Raw genomic sequence first — 18,562 nt, 5'->3', positions numbered from 1 at the left:
CTTTTGGTGGCAGAACAGTGTGAGGCCATTTGTTTGGTAGTGGCATTTGACCTTGCTTTTCCTTGTCTGGTTGGGAGAAAACCCCCTTCCAAATTTGGAGTATCTGTACATGGAATATGAAGAGGATGATGATATTTCCTTTGCAAAATGGATGAGCAGCTTCTGGGGCCACAACTTGATTGATGACGATGAGAAAGAGGGTAGAGGCTACAAGAAACGGCAGACACGATTCTTCAGTGAAAGGAGAGCCTCCCTCCCGGTAAGAGCTGCATGCAGTTTTCTCCCTGTGTGTGTGGCATATAAATAAATGTAAGTACCACCACCAGGGGCGTGGCCCTAGGGATGTATGAGGATGAGTATGGTGCACCTTGCCATGTAAGTTCAGTTCCTACTGGCAGCAGCTAGCTGCTTTTTGAACTTTGCTGCCTCTGGTGCCTTTGGAATACAAGAAAATTGGAAAACTCCAAGATAAGCAATAATAGGACCAGAAATGTAAGAAGGGGGCTGTAATAACTGCCTGTGTACTGTATTGTTCTGTCTGCTCAGCATAGAATCCTGGAAGCACTGAAGCATTAAGGAAAAGACCTTTAAGATCATCAAGTACAACTATAACCCAACTACCGTGACTACTAAACTATATCCTGAAGTGCCACATCCATGCTGTTTTTAAACACCTCCAGGGATAGAGACTCCAACCTCCCTGGGAAGCCTGTTCCAGTGCCTCACCACACTTTCAGGAAAGAAATTTTTCTTAATATCCAATCTAAACCTCCCCTAGCACAACTTAAGCCCATTTCCTTTTCTTTTATCCTATCACTAGTTACTTAGGGGAAGAGACTAACATTGGCTGCTCTACAACCTCCTTTCAGGTAGTTGTAGAGAGCAATAAGATCTCCTCTTAGCCAAATCAGTATTCTTTTTTCTTTTTTTTTTAACAGCTACATCAGTTGGATTACCAAAGGTACTGTTTCCTTACAAATCCTTTTTTTTTTACTTACATCCATTATGGTTGCAACAAAGGAAGTGCTGTTATAGTGGGGAGAAACAGCTAATTTTTTCAAAACTTTTTTTTCCTGTCATGCTAATTTTCCCACCTTTCACGTTCTCCTCTACTAGAGCTGCCCTGTTCTAAGATGTGGGATTTTAAAATTATTTTTTAAAATTTGATTAGGAAAAAACAAATGGACCAAAACCACCTCCCCCTTCTTTGAATTAATGGGCAGGCTGGAGAGTCATTCATTCTTCCGTGAAGGAAGATTCATTAATTCTGAACTGATCAGTCATATTTGTTATTTACAGATACATTTCACCTTGTTCACAGATTTCAAGACAGACTCTCAGCTAGATCTTTGCTGATGGATTCCATCAGAACACCGGAAAACAAAGCATCTATTATGTTTTAAAGCTAATTTTACTGTATTTCAATTCTGTCCTTCGGAGATCTGTACATATTTGATTTATTTAGGCCTCAGTACAGACTGAAGTGTAAGAATGCACTTTAAATCACTTTCCATTCTGCAAGCTGCTGAACACAGAGAATCACAGATTCATAGAATTGTTTGGTTTGGAAGGGACATTAAAGATTATCTAGTTCCAACCCCCATGCCATAGGCAGGGACACCTTCTTCTAAAACAGGTTGATCAAGGTCCCATTCAACCTGACTTTGAACACTTCTGGGGTTGGAACCTCCACAGCTTTTCTGGGCAAGCTTTTCCAGTGCCTCACCACCCTCACAGTGAAGAATTTTCTCTTAATATTTAATCCAAATCTAGCTTCTTCCAGTCTGAAGCCATTGCCCCTGGTCCTATCATTACATCTTCCTACATATCTCTGTATTTGCGTGTATACACAGATATCTAATTTGAAGCAGGTTCTTATATTCAGCTTGTTCAAAAACTACTTAAGTACTTAGGCAATGGCTATTAAAATACTTTGCTGTAGTTACATCCCTAAATCAACACCTAGAACTTTGACTAAGCTGACAGAAAGAGAATACTGTGACTTTTTAACTTCACTGTTCAATGAGCTGAAGTTTTCATTTACACTTAATTATGTCTGGCCCTTACCATAAGGATACACACAAATTTGTCTAGCTAGTAGTATTATAGAAGAGATACAAATTTCAACTCCTTCATTTCTCCATGCCAAGAATTCACTGGAACAATGAGAAGGGAAGATTTGTTTGGGGATTTTATGATTTGAGGATAAATTTAAAGAATAAACTCTTTTATTTGGAAATCTCTGACTAAGTAGTAGCAAAAAGGACTAAAACATTTTGTCTTAAACCAAACATATAAACAAATGCTATGTAAACAAACACTAATTAATAAATACTTATTAATAAACACTGATTAGTAAATACTAAGTAATAAATTAATAAATACCTTCAGAAAGAGCATCTCCTTGTTGAGAGCATCAACTTGCTATTGCACCTGGACGTCTGTTTATAATTACTGTAAGATTCATTATTACATATTATAACTACTGTAAGATTCCAAACACTTATTAGTGTTAGTCAAATACTGCCCTCATTTTATCAGTGCTAATAGTAACTGAGATAGGACTGTGTCTCTTCTGTAAGTTAAGATCACAGTGTACCTTTTTTCCGTCTCAGCACTGAAAATGGAGATAAATCTTCTGTCTGAGCGAAAAATCATGCCAGCAGGTTCTGACCAGCACAGCTGTTGGCAAAAGTTCCTTGTGCAGATACAATGGTAGTGCCAAAAGAGCACTGCCAGCACACTTCGTCTTGTATCCAGGGCTGATACATCAGCAATAGTGTAGTCCTGCCCACCTGAACTTCATTTGAACCAACAGCATTTTAGTTTTGTAGAATAACTCCCAAACTAACAACAATTTCCATTAATTCCCTCTCCCCCCCTCCCCAAACCTTATCATACTTCACAAACATTACTGAGATGAACCTCACAAAATACTTTTGCTATCATCATTTCCATTTTGCAGAGAGGAATGCAAAATTCTATTCATCCTTCACTGGGTCACTGGGCAGACAGGCCAAAACTTGCAGCTCCACTCTCCTGAAAAGCATCAGAGTTGCATATGTTGCTGTGGGCCAACACTCAGTGCGAAAAATGCCTGGGGAGAAAAAAGTCATCTCTTTTAGTCTCCTTCACAGTAACTGTGATACCCTCTCTGAAGCCTTCAGCTATGACTATCTTTGACACATTGTATTTATCCTTTACCATTATGGTTCAGAACAGTTTCTTACTTCCCAAAGATTTTGTTGTGGGGAAAAGATAGGAGGCAAATGAGCACTGATAAGAGTTCTACAACCCTGTAAATATTTCCATTATTACTCACAGGAGAAAATCTGGTAAGAAGTAGCTCAGAGTGAGAGCAGAACAACTGTTGAAGCTACTAATGTTTAATTTATACTGAAGTCAGATTGAACATCTGCCACAATGTTGTTATTACAGATCAGCTGGAGCCTAAGCCAGGACATTTTAAAGGAATATATGCTTGGCTATAAGCTTCTTGGAAGGAAAGGAAGTTGTAAGACAGCATCTGAGTGTCAGATGTTCCATAACCTCCCTAAAGTACTGGGGTCATGGCGCAAACTTCAGCAAACGAACATTCACGCTGACACAGTGAAGATTTATTTTCTTACTGACAGCTGTGCAAGTCCCCAGATCAAGCCCAAAAGATGGAAACAATTATTTTGTTTCTGACAGAAACAGAGATAGAGAATAGGCAAATGATACAGGCATCAGTTTTGGGAAGCACTTTTGTGTGTTTTAGGTGGTCAATTAGCAAAAGATTAGCTGTTGTGTAAATAGATCCACTGAGCAGGACTGGCCTTTACCCAAAGACTCAAACAGAAAAAGGGAGTGAGAAACAACGCCTGAGAATATGCTTGGTGCTTCTGGCTTTGCTAGCACTGGCAAAAATTCTCCATTTTCATATAGGTGATGATTTATCATTCTTCCTCCTCATGAATTTTCTCTTGTTTCGCCTCCTCCCCACCTCTCCAGTTTAAGAGCTACTCAAGGTCAGATCCTCTGACTCAGGAGTCAGAGACAATGGGGAGATCCCTAGAGAGGCAGCAGAGGTAGGCACAAGGCAGCTATTGTGGCATGGATAGGAGCAGATAACGTCTGTGCTCTTGAGACCTTTGGACAGGTACAACAGCAGTGGTTAGCGGACACCAGAGTGTGCAGATACAGAGGCAATCTCTGTTGCCAGCACCTGCTGAAACTTCAGGAAGAGAAGCACAAATTACAGCAGTCTTCAGCTGTTCTTGTTTACGATGTTACCAAGCAATCAGTTTGCACCAAACGCCTGTGTGAAATGCATGTATTAAACCTACGAAACAGGAAGGAACTCACATGGATTTTATCTAAAGTCAATGCCAGATCTGCTTCATTGCTCAGCTTCATTTAATGACTCTTTCAGCTCTCTGTGGAGTCAATCCTAAATAAAAGACTAATAGACTGTGCTAGTTACAAGCCAAGAAGTGTTCATGCCTGAGCAGTTGAGTAAATGCTCTTGTCCTCTGTAGTGTTGTGTCCATGAGACAGCAACATGCTGACTTGCACCAGCATGCTTGTGCTCCTAGCTCTGGTGGTATGTACCATACAAAGGCACTGGGAGAGGAGACAGTCACAATAATATGATTGCATAGGGCAATGGTTTTAAACTAGAGGAGGGTAGGTTTAGATCAGACAGTAGGAAGAAATTCTCTCCTATGAGGGTGGTGAGACACTGGAACAGGTTGCTCAGAGAAGTTGTGGATGCCTCATACCTGGAGGTGTTTAAGACCAGGCTGGATGAACCTGGTCTAGTGAGAGATGTCCCTGCCCATGGCAGGGGGGTTAGAACTAGATGATCTTTAAGGTCCCTTCCAAGTCAAGGCATTCTATGATTCTATGAAATGTACATGTAGCTTTGCCCTTAACCCATTGAAGCAGATAAGCATTTCAGATCAAGGCCTATCCTTTTTCTGACATTTCTGCCCATGTCAGTAAGCAAACTGCAGTCTTTTTGTGAAGGGCTTAACTATAATTCTGTCTCTGAAGGGAAATTTAAAAGCAATGTCTTCGTAAAATCAAATATTTACAGACATTACAAAACATGATTGGTAGAATCTCATCCCCCATTTCAGCTCTCCTCCTGGGTGTTTGCCCAAACCCTCTAACAAATACCACTGATGTGTAGTGTGAGACACTTTTTATTTCCAGGAAACAATGTGTGTGGAAGCCAATAAAATGACCCAGAAGACACTTAGCTTGTTGATCTTTGACACGGCATGTGTACTCCTGTCCCTCAGGCACAATGTGATTACTCTGATGCTTTATGAAATAATAATACAATATGACCTTACAGAAATTACAGCTGTGTTGATTGGCTTGAAGCCAAAGTTTAAAAAAAGAAGGCATGGCAGAAATCATTACCACCACTCTCAGAGGCAGAGAGACTGAAGTAAACTTACATTTGGAAAAGAAATTGAACCAGTATTGTATGGCCTGAAAACCAAACCCTTTGGTATTCACAGAATCATAAAATGGTAGGGGTTGGAAGGGACCTCTGGAGATCATTGAGTCCAACACCCCTGCCAAAGCAGGATCACCTAGGGCAGGTCACACAGGAACATATCCAGGTGGGTTTGGAAAGTCTCCTGAGAAGGGGACTCTACAACCTCTCTGGGTAGTCTGGTCCAGTGCTCTGTCATCCTTACAGCAAAGAAGTGTTTCCTTATGTTGAGGTGGAACTTGCTGTGTTCCAGTTTGTATCTTTTGCCCCTTGTCCTATCACAGGACACCACTGAAATGAGACTAACACCCTCTTTTTCACACTCACCCTTCAGGTATTTATAAATACTGATCAGATCCCCTCTCAGTCTTCTTCAGGCTAAACAGCCCCAGGTCTCTCAGCCTTTCCTCATAAAACAGATGTTCCAATCCCTTGATCATTCTTGTAGCCACTGTTGGACACTCCCCAGTAGCTTCTTGTCCCTCTTGAACTGGTATTAGGTGCTTCTGCCAGGAGTAAGATTTATTATTTTTATCATCTTTTATCAACCCTGTCTAATGGGATGTAGTCACAAGCATATGGATGTACAGCCTCACTATTCAGAGAATGGCTGTGTAGTCCCTCTTGTGCCAGTACAAACATAATAGCAGCTGGGCCAGAGATGGGAATCTATAGAGGAGATGATTCAGGTCCTTTGAAATTCAAGGTTTTTAGATTTATGTGGCCACTACCCTAAGCTGGTTTAGCTTTCCATTCTTAAAAAAAGCAATACAATCAAACATCACCACCCCAGCTTGTACCTAGGTGTAGGTATTCAAACATGTATGCACAGCTGGGTGCCTGGAGTGCCCTAACCTGACACCTTTGAGGGTCTCATTTTTGGTACTTCTCATCTCCCACGATTTTCACTATCTGCTATTACTGATGTTCAGTTACTTACCCTGAAAAAGCATCAACAACTGGCAGGGTTTGGGACATGCCTGGCTCTATGTGGTGGCCTTCTTACCTGTCTCTTCTACAGGGTTGTCTATTTCTAAACCAAACAACACATGACTCCAGAGGACTCAGCAGTTCTCTGTCAATTTGATCTCCTTTACAGACATTCAGTTTAACAGAGTTGATGCAGGTCAATAGCTTTTCTCTGCATATCAGACCTGGGAAAATTGAACCACACCAAAATTAAGGAACTATCTACTCCCCTCCCTCTTTTACAAACGTAATTGTAGGAAGCCTGTTTCCTACCATTTCCCTGGTAGGGATGTGTCCCTCAGAGCTGTGAAATCTTTCCCCCATCAGTTCACAACAAACATGCCCAAAAAGCTAGCAGAAAATTCAATAGAAAATAGAGCATTTCTGGACAATAGGGCATCTTGTCTGCATGTAGGACATGCTGAAACTTTGACACAATTGGGCTACAAATGTTACTCTCAGATGAACTCAAGCAGCTGATACGATCTGGAGCATCTGTAGGTCAAACCCCATATCTGGCTCATTTGACCACAAAAGGCTGGGTCTTTGTTTTTTGAGAGTCCTGCCTGGAACCTGCTGCCAGATGTGAAGCCTGAGTTTTTGAGGTTAAGAAGGGTCTCAGTTCCTTTCAGTGTCAGTGGACACTTAAGAGGACCTGGCACACTTTACATGGGAAAGACTCATTTGTGTGCCAAAACATAGATATTCAAAACCAGGAATAAAACCAAATCTAACTGCTGCCTCCGGAAAGCAATTTCTTGGTAGTGTGATTCTCCTGCATGTGAAAGATAGGATAGAGGAGTCTGGGCAAGATCCTTCACTCTGCACCATTGTTTAGGGAGCACTCTGTGGCAGAAAGAATCTGTGCTGATTGCTGTGCTCTGTGCTGTGATATTTAACACTCAACAAAGACCTCTTGTTTTTCAGGCCCGGCTTTCTTCCTTCCACGCAACACGGCTTCGTGCTTCTTCTAAAGACTCATCTTCAGATCATCTCAAGGGCTCCAAGGAATTTCAAGAAGACCAAGAAATCAAATGCCGCTGCCACAGGAAAGCAAGCAGAACACCTTCAGGAGAGAGCTCATGCCCAGAGGCAAGATCAAACTCCATCCAGGAATTTGCAGAGTCCTTTGAAAAGCAATTGCATCTGAAAAGCAAACGCTCAGCTTCTTTGGTAGGTAACAATCAACTTAAAATCACTTCAGAAATAAATTTTAAAAGAAACAAAGCAACAAACCAGCAAACAGGCCAGCTTTATCCCTGGTGCAGTTTCTGTGGCTTTGCTAGGTAAAGAGCAGAAATAAACCTGAATTAGAATTTCTCAGATCATGTGGTCCTTAGAGTAGCACAAACTATGTTAAAGTAGTAGCATCACTAGTATGAGAATTCTTGATTTAGTGTTGCCATCTGGACTTATTATAAAAATTGTGTATCTTCAAAATGAGACACCACACTGACTGTGGCAATGGTTTCAGAGATTTCCATGGCTGTGCCCACAAATGTGACAATATAAACCAGGATTTGCTTCGCTTTGCTGTAAGACCTAGCTCTTATTCACCGCTACTGACCTAGTTGAACCATATTTGGTGTTATTTCTAAGACCACCAGACACTGTGGTGTTTGAGAGGCTTACCCTTTAGGACTCCATCCATCTGCTCTTCTCAGCATCACCACATAGCTGCAGCAGCAGCTGTTGCTGTAAGTGGCTGAATGTATTTTCAATCCCTGGGCACACACCCTGCAGGGTATTCTCCCCCCATTTCATCCTTCTCTTCTCCCATCATTCTGTTCTGAGGCATGAGCATTTTCTGTATGGTTTGTGTTGATGAAGTAGCCAGAAATACCCTTTTGTCTATGATACTTCAACACATTTTTATTATTTCAATACCTATTTTTGTATGGTCATTATGATACATACATTATGATATTATTATGATATGGTATATCATACAATGGAAGGGTAAAAAAAATTAACTCACTTTTAAGAAGAACATTATCAAATTCAATTACCCTGATGAAAAAGCTGTGCTTGAATAACACCTGACATCAACACCATATAGCAATGGCAGGAGGTATTTCTTTTTTCAATTTGTTGACACTGAGAGTTTGTATGGAGAAGTAATTTTTGCCTCTCATTGAAGACCTTCTGTACAGCAGGAAGACAGGAAAACAATCTCTTGTCAAGAAGTAGCAGCATTACATGATCAATCCCATAATGACAGTCCTTGCATGCCCAGTCCTCTAAGAATATGCAGAATTATGGTGATGACAACTTTGTTATGCCATTGTTAAAACTTGAAGTGCATGCTCTAATCTTTTTCCCCTTTAGGAACTACTCAAAATTTGTTTCATTTGGAATTTCATGTTGGTTCATGTGCCAGCCCTCATCAGTGGTTATCTCATTTATCATAGAATGGTTTGGGTTGGAAGGGATCTTAAAGATCATCTAGTTCCAACCCTCCTGCCATGGGCAGGGTCATATCCCACTAGACCAGGTTGCTTAAGGCCACATCCAACCTGGCCCTGAACATGCCAGGTAGGGGGCATCCACAACCTCCCTGGGCAATCTGTTTCAGTGTCTCACCACCCTCACTGTAAAGAGTTTCTTCCTAATATTTAGCCTAAATCTACCCTCTTCCAGTTTCAATCAGTTTCCCCTTATCCTATCACTACAAGCCCTTGTAAAAAGTCCCTCCCCAGCTTTCTTGTAGGTGCACTGATCATTTCTCTTGCAATTATCATTTCTCAGAAGTGGCTATGGCTTGAAAATCGGTGAGTGTGTAATAATTTTATAATAAGTATAGTGAGCACAATACACTAAATATGGCTTCAGAACCAGTGAAAACAGGGATTTTGGTACCCTTTTCTAAGTTGCAGTGAGGTGGCCTGGGCTGTATTTCAATCTCCCTCTCAAGTAGACGAAATAGTTGCCATTTCCTCAGTCACCATTTGTGTCGGTGTGAGCTGAAATTCCCCCCCCACCGACAATAACCAGGCTAGCCCAGTCTGGAAGCAAATGAAAAGCTGTATTTACAAGCAGAGTCTAAAATCTACAATGAAATGCAATGAATATATACAAATATACAAAATTCACGACATTCACAAATATATACAATCAACAGAAAAAGCACAATCGATCTCCCTTTGCTTCCCCCCAAGGGGACCCTCCCAAAGGGGCCTCTCCCTCCCAGGAGCTTCCCCCCCAGACCCCCCTGGACAGAGAAGCACAGTTAGTTAAGCAGAAAGTTGTTAACTTAGCTGCCAAGGTCAGTGTGTTATCTTCAGCCAGAAGAGAAGAAGAAACAGCAGCCAGACAGCCCAGCAACTGCCCCCACTGCCGAACGCAGAATGTGCAGAGTGCCTACTTTGTTTTGGGTAATAGTTCTTAAACATTTCTATCTATCCAATGGAAGTGTTTAGAACAATCGTTATTTTGCTTTCTTACACCCAATAGTGACTTATTTACATTCTTTCACTTTCTCTGTTCTGAACTTTGCAAGGAAAAATTAAAAAGACAGTTTCAAACCATCACAGTCCACCCCTTCTAAACAATTCCATTGGCTGCTACTATCATCTATCTAATCTAAAATAATATCTACAACAATAGGTGAATAAAGACCATAGTCCATTCCGGCTATCTCAGATGTAGATGATTCAAAAGAGTCAAATCACAGGAAAAACAGCAAACAGCTTGTTTCCTGCAGATGGAGCGAAGAAAGGAACAGGGACTCTCAGGTGACTCAGGGCTCTCAGGGTTCGTGCACCGTAGATCTCATGAACTCTCCTCTTGGGCGCGATGCTGTATCTGCGCAACACTCTGAATTTAACCTCTCTCAGCCAAAGTTAGATTTCTTTGTGGAATGCACTGAATTTCACCATTTTCTTGCATCACCCAATAGGTGTGACCAGGACCTTCAGCAGAAACCACCCCTCGGACAGGTTTGGCCTCTCCTGAAGGAGAAAATACCCAAACAGTTTTGCCTAACAGATTCTTTTCTCTGATAACAGGAACTCTATCACCTTCTTCCTTTCGCAACAAATCTGATTGGGCAGGTCCAGCTCGATTCACTGAACCTCTACTATTCACCAACCAGGTTGCTTGTGCTAAATGTTTCTCCCAGTTTTTCAAAGATCCACCCCCCATGGCTTTGAGAGTGGTTTTCAGCAAACCATTGTAGCGTTCGATCTTCCCTGCAGCTGGTGCATAGTAGGGAATGTGGAATATCCACTCGATGCCGTGCTCTTTGGCCCAGTTTTTTACAAGATTGTTCTTGAAATGAGTTCCGTTGTCCGACTCAATCCTCTCTGGAGTTCCGTGTCTCCACAGGATTTGTCTCTCCAGACCAAGAATGGTGTTACGTGCAGTTGCATGAGGAACTGGATAAGTTTCCAGCCATCCAGTGCTTGCCTCTACCATAGTCAGCACATACTGCTTACCAGATGGAGAACGAGGTAGAGTGATGTAGTCAATCTGCCAGGCTTCACCATACTTGTACTTGGACCATCGGTCACCGTACCACAAGGGCTTGATCCGCTTTGCCTGCTTAATAGCAGCACAAATGTCACAGTCATGGATGACTTGTGTGATAGCATCCATGGAAATGTCAATGGATCTGTCACGAGCCCATCGGTAGGTTGCATCTCTGCCTTGATGTCCTGACGAGTCATGGGCCCAACGAGCTAAGAACAGCTCACCTCGGTGTTTCCAGTCAAGATCAGGATCAGGATCAGAGTTTGTGTCCACCTGGGAAACTCTTGCAGCTAGATCTGCCTGATGGTTGTGTTGTTGTTCCTCTGTAGCTTTGCTCTTAGGAATGTGAGCATCGATGTGTCTCACTTTCACTGGGATTCTCTCAATGCGAGCAGCAATGTCTTGCCACAGATCTGCAGCCCAGATTGGCTTTCCTTTCCTCTGCCAGCCATTCTTCTTCCAGTCTTTCAGCCAATCCCACAAGGCATTGGCTACCATCCACGAGTCAGTGTAGAGATAAAGCTTTGGCCATCTCTCACGTTCAGCTATGTTAAGAGCTAGCTGGACAGCTTTTACCTTTGCAAATTGACTGGATTCTCCTTCTCCATCTCTCGCTTCTGCAACTCTGCGCATTGGGCTCCACACTGCAGATTTCCATCTCCGCTTGTTCCCAACAAGACGACAGGAACCGTCTGTGAACAAAGCATATCTCTTTTCATCATCAGACAGATCACTGTAAGGAGGAGCTTCCTCAGCACGAGTTACTCTCTCCTCTGGAGGTTTAGCACAGCTTGTGCCTTCTGGCCAGTTTGTGATCACCTCCACCAAACCAGGCCTTTCGAGATTTCCCATTCGAGCTCTCTGTGTTATCAGAGCCATCCACTTAGACCAGGTAGCATCTGTTGCATGATGTGGTGAAGAACCTTTGCCTTTGAACATCCAATTCAGAACTGGCAATCTAGGAGCTAGAAGAAGTTGTGACTCAGTTCCAATCACTTCAGAAGCAGCTTTCACTCCTTCATAAGCAGCTAAAATCTCTTTCTCTGTTGGAGTGTAGTTTGCCTCTGAGCCTCTGTAGCCACGACCCCAGAAACCAAGAGGACGTCCTCGTGTCTCCCCTGGAGCTCTTTGCCATAAGCACCAGGTTGGACCATTGTCACTCGCGGCTGTGTACAGAATGTTCTTAATGTCTGGACCAGTTCGGACAGGTCCCAGACCCATCGCTTGGACTACCTCTCGCTTGATCTGGTCAAAGGCTGCTTGTTGCTCAGGACCCCATTGGAAACTGTTTCTCTTTCGAGTCACATCATATAGAGGTTTCACAATCTGACTGTATCCAGGAATGTGCAGTCTCCAAAATCCCACTATGCCTAAGAAACGCAGAGTTTCTTTCTTGTTGGTGGGATTTGCCATGGTGGAGACTCTGTTTATCACATCCATTGGGATGTGACGGCGACCGTCTTGCCACCGCACTCCCAGAAACTGGATTTCTCTGGCAGGTCCTTTCACCTTGTCTCGCTTGATAGCGAAACCAGCTTGCAAGAGAATGTCAATGATTTTGTTACCTTTCTGGAAGACTTCTTCAGCAGTCTCACCCCAGACGATGATGTCATCGATGAACTGAATGTGTTCTGGAGCTCCACCTTTCTCCAAAGCATCATGGATCACTGCATGGCAGATGGTTGAACTGTGAATCCACCCCTGGGGCAAACGATTGAATGTGTACTGAATGCCTCTCCAGGTGAAAGCAAACTGAGGCCTGCATTCCTCTGCTATGGGAATAGAGAAGAAAGCATTAGCAATGTCTATGGTAGCATACCATTTGGCCTGCTTGGATTCCAGCTCATATTGGAGTTCCGTCATGTCTGGCACAGCTGCACTCATGGGTGGAGTTACTTCATTCAAGGCACGGAAGTCAACTGTCAGACGCCACTCTCCATTCTGCTTTCTCACAGGCCAGATTGGACTGTTGAAAGGTGAATGAGTTTTGCTGATGACCTTCTGACTCTCCAACTGACGAATCAAGTTTTGAATGGGCACCAAAGAGTCACGGTTGGTTCTGTATTGTCTGTGATGCACAGTTTGAGAAGCAACCGGCAGCTTTACATCCTCTATCTCATGTTGTCCCACAACTGCAGATTCATCTGAAAGCTCAGGTCTAATGGACAACTTCAATTTTCCTCCATCAATTTCTACAGTTGCTATTCCAAAAGCCCATTTGTAATCCTTAGGGTCTTTAAAACGCCCTTCTCTCAGAAAGTCAATTCCCAAAATACAAGGTGCATTAGGACCTGTTACAATAGTATGTTTCTTCCACTGCTTCCCAGTTAAACTTATATCAACCTCTATCTTAAACAACTCTTGAGATCCACCAGTGACTCCCTGAATAGATATAGATTCTCCCCCTTGATAATTTGATGGTATTATGGTGCACTGAGCTCCTGTGTCAACCAAGGCCCTGTACTTCTGAAATTTTGAAGTGCCAGGCCACTGGATGTACACATCCCAATAGATTCTGTTATCTCCATTATCCCTTACCTCCCCCTGGCGGAAGGCAGGGCACCCCTAATGGTGGGGATTACCTCCACATGTACAGCCGGCACAACGTCCAGCACCAGAATTAGGATCACTGTTGGAGCTATCAGAGTTGTTCTGGGAAACTGAGGAAGCGACAGCTACCCTCCTGGTATTGCTACCTCGGGATCTGCCCCTCTGCAGCTCCCGTAACCTCTTGAAAAGATCAGAAGTTGGTTGACCATCCCATCTGTTCATGTTCTCACCAAACTGATCATGCAGAGTTATCCAGATACTGCCACGTGATTGCCTCTGCTGTCTGTTTTGGTTTGACCTATTTTGGAATGGCCTTCTTGGAGCACGTCTGTTCCTGACAGCTGAAACTTGTATCCATCTGGAGGAAGAGGAATTAGAATCATCCCCCTTCATCAAGTTGGATATGGAGGTTTTAAGTTCCTCCTTCAGCTCTTTCATGCAATTCTCCATCTTTCCAGACAGAGTTTCAATGGCTGAAACCAAAGAAGTACGTGCAAGACTATCCTCCAACTGCCTCATTTGGTCAGTGAAATGGCCAACAGTGGGAGGTGCTCCACCATAATTTCTTGCCACAATCCTGCTTGCCAGAATAGTAGCATAATTAGGAGGAGCAAGCTTAATGAGCTTTTTGGCAAGGCCTGTTCCAACAGGAATTTCATCAGGATTCAGAGTCTTATGATCTCCATACATTACTTCTCTCACAGCAAATTCTCTCAGACGCTTGATTCCCTCATCTGTTGTGGTCCAAGGCTTAGGGTTCCATGGTAAATCATCTCTGCTGGGGTACCTCAGCGAGACTGCCAGTAGGAGGCGTGCCCACAGAGAAACTTTACCAATGCACTTGCCTAGGTGCCTGTCTATGCCTGTATCCTTTGAGAGCATCCCCAACTGAGAGGCTGACTTGTCACCTACCACCAATGCTGGGGCTCCCATATCAAAACACCTGGCTAGCCAAGACAGGACTGGCTCATTATCTCCTCTGATGTAATCCTTTCTCACATGTCTAATTTCCTGTCTGGGTGCATTAGCTGACTGTATGTCATCCTCATCCTCATCATCATCATCATCCTGAGGTCGCTGTCCCCATAATCCTATTTTAATCCTCCGTTGAATTTCTTTGAGTTCAGAGGCACTACCAGCAGTTGCTAATCTACCAGGGTCTACATCCTGACCTACATCTCCATCATCCATGTGGGGTCTCAAGAGGTCTACCAGAGTTTTAAGGCTAACCCTCTCTTCCTCATCAGAAGGATCTTTCTTAACAGAGGGACCCTGAGTAGAAGGACCCTCATCTCCATCTGCACCATCTCCTGCAGCATCTGCATCTCCTTTACGCTTTCTGGTTACAGTGGCCACCAAATTTACTGGCTTGGTTTTCACATTCACAGCAGAGTTGGAAGAGCAAGTAGCCTTATGTCTTTCTTGACACAGTGCTATCAGTAGCCATATGATTATTCCAAGAAGCAACAAATTTAAGATTAAGGCTAGTACAAGATATCTAGGGTACCACTGGTTCACAAAGACCCTCTGTAGTTGTAAGAGGAGTAACAAACTCATATGTGTCTGCTAGCAGATCCATAGTTGAGTTACCATAGCTTCTTAGCCCAATAAGACCATAACAGAATTCACCAACATTCAGTAACTTGTTCTTAACCCAAAGAAACGACTTATATGCCACATATCTCACAATCTTGTCTATCATGCAGGAAACAGCCCATCTGTAAACAATCACACTGATAACAGAGGAAATAAAATTACTCAAAATCCAAAACAGCTTCATTTTGCTTCCTAATCTGAGCAGAAATAAATCAAACAAGCAATCGAGCCCCACGTTGGGCGCCAAAAATAAAAAGTGTGTCGGTGTGAGCTGAAATTCCCCCCCCACCAACAATAACCAGGCTAGCTCAGTCTGGAAGCAAATGAAAAGCTGTATTTACAAGCAGAGTCTAAAATCTACAATGAAATGCAATGAATATATACAAATATACAAAATTCACAACATTCACAAATATATACAATCAACAGAAAAAGCACAATCGATCTCCCTTTGCTTCCCCCCAAGGGGACCCTCCCAAAGGGGCCTCTCCCTCCCAGGAGCTTCCCCCCCAGACCCCCCTGGACAGAGAAGCACAGTTAGTTAAGCAGAAAGTTGTTAACTTAGCTGCCAAGGTCAGTGTGTTATCTTCAGCCAGAAGAGAAGAAGAAACAGCAGCCAGACAGCCCAGCAACTGCCCCCACTGCCGAACGCAGAATGTGCAGAGTGCCTACTTTGTTTTGGGTAATAGTTCTTAAACATTTCTATCTATCCAATGGAAGTGTTTAGAACAATCATTATTTTGCTTTCTTACACCCAATAGTGACTTATTTACATTCTTTCACTTTCTCTGTTCTGAACTTTGCAAGGAAAAATTAAAAAGACAGTTTCAAACCATCACACCATTAAAGTTTGACATGTATGAAGGACTTGAGAATCTTGGAAGAATGGAGCAATAGGTGTTAGAGATTAGGAAAGACAGTCTGCGATTTAAACTTGGATCTCCAAATAGAGTGGTTTTTTGCACTTGGAGCTCTGTGGGTGCAATTGAAGCCGTCACGATGACACAGGTTTAAAGTAGAAGAAAGATAATTTTGTTTCATCTCCTTCCCAGCATATTGCTTTTATCTCATAAATGTGGTTTTGAGGACGCTTCGTGACCTTTAGCACTCGTTTTCAGTGAAGTCTTTGCAGATAGTGCTGAACAGTCTTCAAGCACATAAAGATGGGACATGTGAAGGGACAGAAAGAAGGAATCTGTGCTGAAATCTCAGAGCCTCTCACTTTTCCCTTCCTGTCTGCTCTGCCCAACAAGTCCTCCAAGCAAGTGACCCTCCTAAGCAGGCATAGAGTATAATTAAAAGCCTCTTGCTGAGTTTTAGGGTGACTGGCCGAGCCCTTGAATTTGAACATATCATGTTAAAGTTGAACTTGCTGAGGTAGGTGCCTGAAATATTTTATTATACATCACCAGTAAAACAAAATAATAAGATTTTTTGTTGTTGTTCATGTGAGAGTTGGTTTTAATTCCCTGCTATTTTTGTCCTGCCTTTTAGCAACCTGAAGGTATGAAAGAGAGAAGAGAAAGATTGCATTTGAGAAAAAGCAAGTCTCACAAGAGAATGGGAGAGAAAACAGAGCCAAGGAAGGAGCAGGAAGAAGATGAAGGTTCAGAAGTTGTACCTGCAAAACACAATGAACAGTTTCCAACACAAGCAAGTACTGGGAAAGGATATTTATTCACAGGCAGTTAGAATGCATTGAGATAGCTAATTTTAACACTTCCTTGAACACCAGAGGGAACATTTTTTATTTATTTTGACTAGAAGAGGCCTGTTAGCTGGAATAAACTCTAACCTGTAAAGTAAAAGTAAAATTCAACTGCATCATTGACACCATGTTGTTAACCTCTTGTCTTTAATTTTGCTGTTTGGAATGTGACCTTTGTCATAGGAGAAGTGTATTTGAAGCAAGATCCAAGTTTGCAATTAACCACCATAAGAAGGTTTCAGGCAGTTTTAGCACTGTGGCAGGACAAGGGCAGATGTGTTCATTTAAGAGAAGAGCAGTATGTGTTACTGAGCTGTGCCAAGTCATCCAAAGCCTTATGCTTCTGTTTTAATTAAAAACAGGCTTATTGGTAAGTTTGGGAAGGAAGAAGTACACATGAATGGCCATCTCTTTCCTGGCCCTGACATTCACATAGATTTGTCTTACACACATGTATCTTTTTGCTTTGACAATCTTCCAACTCCAAACTTATGGAAGTAATAGAAGACAAACCCTCATGTTCTCTTCTACAGCTCCCTGCTGTCTCACTTCCCTGTCACTGTACAATATGACTCTTGTTTCTCTGGCATCATCCAGCCCTCTCCTGTGCCCTCAGCTCTCTCTCCATTTCCCCAGCTACACAATCAGTTTTCTCCCAAGTAGAACCTCATTGTCTTGCTGCTTTTGTGAATTCTCAATTTACTACTTTATAGCCCTGCTTTATAGCTACCAATGTCTTTTGCTACAGTTCTAGTTTTGCCTCATCAAAATTTGAGCCTTGATGGAAGCCCTCCAATAGAAACAGATGTTCCGCCTCTCATACTTCTGTATAATATATTTAAGGATTTCCCACATATTCAGGATGTGGCATCAGAATCCTTTTCCCTTTTCCCTTTTCCCTTTTCCCTTTTCCCTTTTCCCTTTTCCCTTTTCCCTTTTCCCTTTTCCCCTTTCCCTTTTTCCTTTTTCTAGAACTAGGGCCAAACCAAGGGAATGGGAACTGTCTCTGTCTATGATAAGCAGGATTTAGGAATACTCTTTTTCCTCTAGCTGAAGATCTCCTGAACTCAGGTGTAAATCTCCCCAACTACAAGTAAGATTTCCTTCTTTGAAAGGAAATTCACTTCTATGTGCTCATAAACTCATACCACACACACAGCTACCTTTCTTCAATATGTAAGTCTTCTCTGCAGAGAAGAACCCTGACCTTTTTGGGATTAATTTCCCAAAGCCTACCATAGAGAAAGCCTGCTTGGAATAATACAGTTAAAGAAGAGTGAAGACTAATGAAATCACCAGCAAAAGTCAAAGCCTGGAATTGACGAAGATTTTACTATTTTAATTTAGAGCCTTAATTTTGAATGTCCAACCTTTTAAAACCTTAGGGCATCTGTAAAAGTTTGTGACACTTATCTCCATTAAAGGATTGTTTTTCTTTCTAAGTAGGGCTTTGGGGGGGATACATAAGAAAGCAATTGAACCCTTGCTGATACTTGTAAATTGCTTCTTGCCTTCTACCATAGATTATAAACTAATAAATCTAACTGAAAAATGTTGTTCTTATGCATAGTTCCTGTCTTCCCCAATCCAGATTGAATTTTCATGAAGTTCTTCTTGTCAGACAAAACTTCCACGTGTATGGCTTCCTTTCATAACGTTAAACAGACCTGAATAGAAAGGAACATGGTCAGCAATGCCTGAGTTCCTCACATAAAACCTGAAGCACACATTCCTTCATGTAGCAGCATGCCCTCACATCTCATGAGAGCTGAATGCTG

At 42.4% G+C, this 18,562-nt stretch overlaps 1 protein-coding gene across 1 annotated transcript; it reads left to right on the top strand.

Annotated features, from left to right (window-relative positions):
• The first annotated feature begins 109 nt into the window (after positions 1–109).
• On the top strand, positions 110–16,768 carry LNP1 (leukemia NUP98 fusion partner 1). Its single transcript, XM_054390777.1, has 3 exons — positions 110–259; positions 7,388–7,633; positions 16,571–16,768. The coding sequence occupies exons 1-3, from the start codon at positions 110–112 to the stop codon at positions 16,766–16,768; spliced, it is 594 nt and encodes a 197-aa protein (XP_054246752.1).
• The last annotated feature ends 1,794 nt before the right edge of the window (positions 16,769–18,562 follow it).

Source organism: Indicator indicator, chromosome 1, assembly GCF_027791375.1.
Source record: "Indicator indicator isolate 239-I01 chromosome 1, UM_Iind_1.1, whole genome shotgun sequence".
Lineage (NCBI taxonomy): Eukaryota > Metazoa > Chordata > Aves > Piciformes > Indicatoridae > Indicator > Indicator indicator.
This window is presented reverse-complemented; position numbering and strand designations above follow the sequence as displayed.

Excerpts from the sequence above, each read along its gene's own strand:
- LNP1 (XM_054390777.1), top strand. The coding sequence starts at position 110 with ATGGAATATGAAGAGGATGATGATATTTCCTTTGCAAAATGGATGAGC. Across the intron at positions 260-7,387 it reads AAAGGAGAGCCTCCCTCCCG|GCCCGGCTTTCTTCCTTCCA; the intron begins GTAAGAGCTGCA and ends CTTGTTTTTCAG. Across the intron at positions 7,634-16,570 it reads GCAAACGCTCAGCTTCTTTG|CAACCTGAAGGTATGAAAGA; the intron begins GTAGGTAACAAT and ends CCTGCCTTTTAG.